This window comes from Acanthisitta chloris, unplaced genomic scaffold, assembly GCF_000695815.1.
Source record: "Acanthisitta chloris isolate BGI_N310 unplaced genomic scaffold, ASM69581v1 scaffold17221, whole genome shotgun sequence".
Taxonomy (NCBI): Eukaryota; Metazoa; Chordata; class Aves; order Passeriformes; family Acanthisittidae; genus Acanthisitta; species Acanthisitta chloris.
In genome coordinates this window covers 542-4005 of record NW_008654560.1, presented here as the reverse complement: position 1 = coordinate 4005, position 3464 = coordinate 542, and the positions used below count along the sequence as shown (strand labels likewise).

The window sequence follows — 3464 nt, the reverse complement described above, 5'->3', positions numbered from 1 at the left end:
TGCCCATTGCCCCTTGTCCTGTCCCTGCAGCTCCTAACACAGATCCCTCTGCAGCTTCCCTGGAGCCCCTTCAGCTCCTGGAAGTTGGCCTGAGGTCTCCACACAACCTTCTCTTTCCCAGGCTGAACAGCCCCAACTCTCTCAGCCTGTCCTCATCATTTCAGGACTATGCACGAATCATTACCCATTATACAACTGAACCTTCTTTCCCCTGGCTCACTTAGCATCTTACTTGCTGATGCCCAGAGGGAGCTCATTGACCACCACCCTCCTGCTCCAGGCCATGAGGTCCCTCTCGGTGGCCATCTGGCTCCTGGGCGCGTTGTGGTGCATCTGCCGCACGCCCTCGATCTGCCCACTGCGCCGCAGCCCCACGTTGGGCGGCGACGCCACGTCCAGGCCTTGGCTCCGCAGGGCTGAGGAGGGAAACAACACAGCTGCTTCACTGCCAGAAACCACTGAGGGTCAGAGAATCATGCAATGGTCTGGGTTGGAAGGACATTAAAGATCATCTCATCCCCCCCCTGCCATGGGCAGGGACACCTCCCACCAGTCCAGGGTGCTCCAAGCCTCATCCAACCTGGCCTGGAACACTCCCAGGGATGGAGCAGCCACAGCTGCTCTGGGCAACCTGTGCCAGTGCCTTACCACCCTCACAGGGAGGAATTCCTTCCCAATATCCCACCTCAGCCTGCTCTCTGTCAGTGTGACCCATTCCCCCTTGTCCTGTCACTCCAGGCCCTTGTCAATAGTCTCTCTCCATCTTTCCTCTTGATGGGCCCTAACAGAACAATCCTGCTGTGGTGCTGCAGCTTCGCCTGCTGCCACCACCAAGCTCAAAGCAAAGCACATCAGGAGTGGAGATATTCAGTGAGGCACCAAAAGGTGCCAAGGAGACACACCACATTCCTAGAGAAATACAGAATCATGGAATGGTTTGGGTTGGAAGGGACACTAAGGATCATCTCATCCCACTCTCTGCCATGGGCAGGGACACCTTGCTCCAGCCCAGGTGGCTTCAAGCCCCATCCAACCTGGCCTGGAACACTCCCAGGGATGGAGAAGCCACAGCTTCTCTGGACAACTTGTGCCAGCGCCTCAGCACTATCCCAGCAAAGCATTTTCCCCAATACCTCATCTATAATTTAAGGCTTAGGAACCACACAAGGATTCTGTCTTGTCAATAAAACACTTATTATAAGACTGAAGTGGCTTTTCCTTTGCTTCAGGTGAACATTGCTGTGTGTTGGCCTTGGGGATGTGTGTGCTACTCTGACTTCATTGTGGCTTGCTGCATCTCAGAGATAAATGAGGCAAACAGAACAGAATCTGTGAGAAAAGTGACCTTCAAATCAACTGCTTAAAGGCTCTAAAACCATGAATCTTATTCTATGGCAGAGGAAGAGATGAGGTTGACATCTAGAAGAACAGACTGCTGCAAGGTTTAAGGTTTCTGCTGTGCCTCCATTGCTTTTGTGGTTTTAATTCTTATCTGCTGTGCTTCTCTTGAGTTTCTCATCAATTCCACACACTCAGGGGAAAACAGACAATTCAGGTGGCCAAGAGAGACAGAAAGGCTGAGAACAATGGATTCAGTGCCCTCAGTGTCCTTATTTAGCTGATCAACACAATTCCCACTTGCTGAAATGCAGTCACACTCACGAATATACTGCATTTATGTTGTGCAAACCTACATAAAAATATTTTGTTGTTTAAATACTTTATACATTAGTTAGCTTAGAAAAATGGGCAATTCGTGTAGCAAAGTCACTGACCAACGCAAGGTCTAGAAGGGAACTGCTTTAACCCACACCACTCCTATCTGGAAATCCTTTCCACAACTCCAGGGACACACAAACAAAACTGAGAACTGGCACTGCACAACTTATCAGCCTAAGAGGGAGGAACGGCTTTGAGTGAGCTGCAGCTGCCTTCTAGGCCACCAATTTAGAGCAAAGCAAAAGTGTCTTTTCCACATCTTTCACTGCTCTTTTTCCTATTCCTTCTTGAATTTCAAGACAAACAACTCCAAATCCTAATGAGCTTGGCCAGGAAATCTACTTCAAACCTGTGTAATCAGTCACTTAACCTACACCTGACTCATTAGCAGCTGTGTATTCCTTGCAGCACAGCTCCTGAGCATCACTGCACTCAGGGAGCTGCTCACATCTGACTGAGTTGGGTTTAAATTTTTCATCGCTTTGTGTATTAAAAAGAAAATCACAGGGGCCCAACACTTTACCAGGAGAATCATCTCACACTTTCTAAGGAAGCAGCAAGACAGAGCAGGCATGTTTATTTTATCAACACTGCTGCCTAGCCTCACACTGCAGCAGGAAGATATTAGGCTGTCACAACACCATTCACTGACAGCCTCTAATTATATGCTGTTATCCTGACATTAGGTAGTTATGGAGTATCATCTCTGCACTGATATCAGGACAATACTGGGTGTTTTATGTTTATTTTTGAGGAGAATGGTTTAGGACAGGAATAATTCCAGTCTAATAGGCTGAGGTAATGAGATACAGCCCATGTAGATCATTGTGTGCCCTCAGCTGCATCTTCAACTTGCAATTCCTCTGCAGCATCCACAGGACATCCAACTGCTCCACAAAATGTGAGTAAGGTCAGGAGGGAGAAGCAGCCTCAAAGACTTCTCAGAACTGACAGGAACACATCCTGATTAGTACCTTCCTGTGCTGAAGGAAGGAGCTGATGAGACAAGGGTGGGACAACTCCGTTAACAGAGTTGAGTGGAGCGTTTGGAAGAGTTTCTCCTTCATTAATCAGTCTCAGCTCTTGCTCCCTCTGTAGCTCTCTGATCATTCCACCCAGGATACTCTCATCTAATAGCTCAGGGTCATCAGACACAGCCCAGGTAAGCCATTGTGTGCCCTCAGCTGCACCTGCAACTCCTAATTCCTCTGCCAGCATCAACAGAACATCCAACTGCTCCACAAAATGTGTAAGGACAGGAGAGAAAAGGACCCACACAGACTTTCTCTAACACACTTTGATTAGTACCTTCCTGAGCTGAAGGAAGGAGCTGGTGGAGACAAGGGTGGGACACTGACCTCCATTAACAGAGTGGGATCTGTTGAGTGGAGGGTTTGGAGGAGTTTCTCCTTCATTAATCAGTCTCAGATCTTGCTCCCTTTGCAGTTCTCTGATCATTCCATCCAGGATACTCTCATCTTGGTCATTTGTTTGCTGCCCAATGACTTGTTCCACCACTTCACCATCACCTTGACAAGAACAAAGCCACAAACACTTACCAAATAATCACAGAATATTCACAGTTAGAAGAGACCCACAAGGATCACTGAGCCCAACTCTTCGCCCTGCACAGGACATCCCCAATAATCACACCCTGTGCCTGAGAGCATTGTCCAAACACTTCTAAACTGTCAGGCTTGGGGCTGTTTTGCTTCATTTCTTTTACTGAACACCATAGAAACGAC

General features: G+C 48.2%; 1 protein-coding gene across 1 annotated transcript in view; it reads right to left on the bottom strand.

Moving 5' to 3' along the window:
• Positions 1-3248, bottom strand: part of LOC103810668 (bromodomain and WD repeat-containing protein 3-like) — a gene marked incomplete at its 5' end in the record, with an annotated part of 18149 nt that extends 14901 nt beyond the window's left edge. The window contains 2 exons of the mRNA XM_009083580.1: positions 233-416; positions 3078-3248. Of these exons, the coding sequence (XP_009081828.1) occupies positions 233-416; positions 3078-3248 (355 nt within the window). The remainder of the gene's footprint in view (positions 1-232; positions 417-3077) is intronic.
• Positions 3249-3464: the final 216 nt, after the last annotated feature.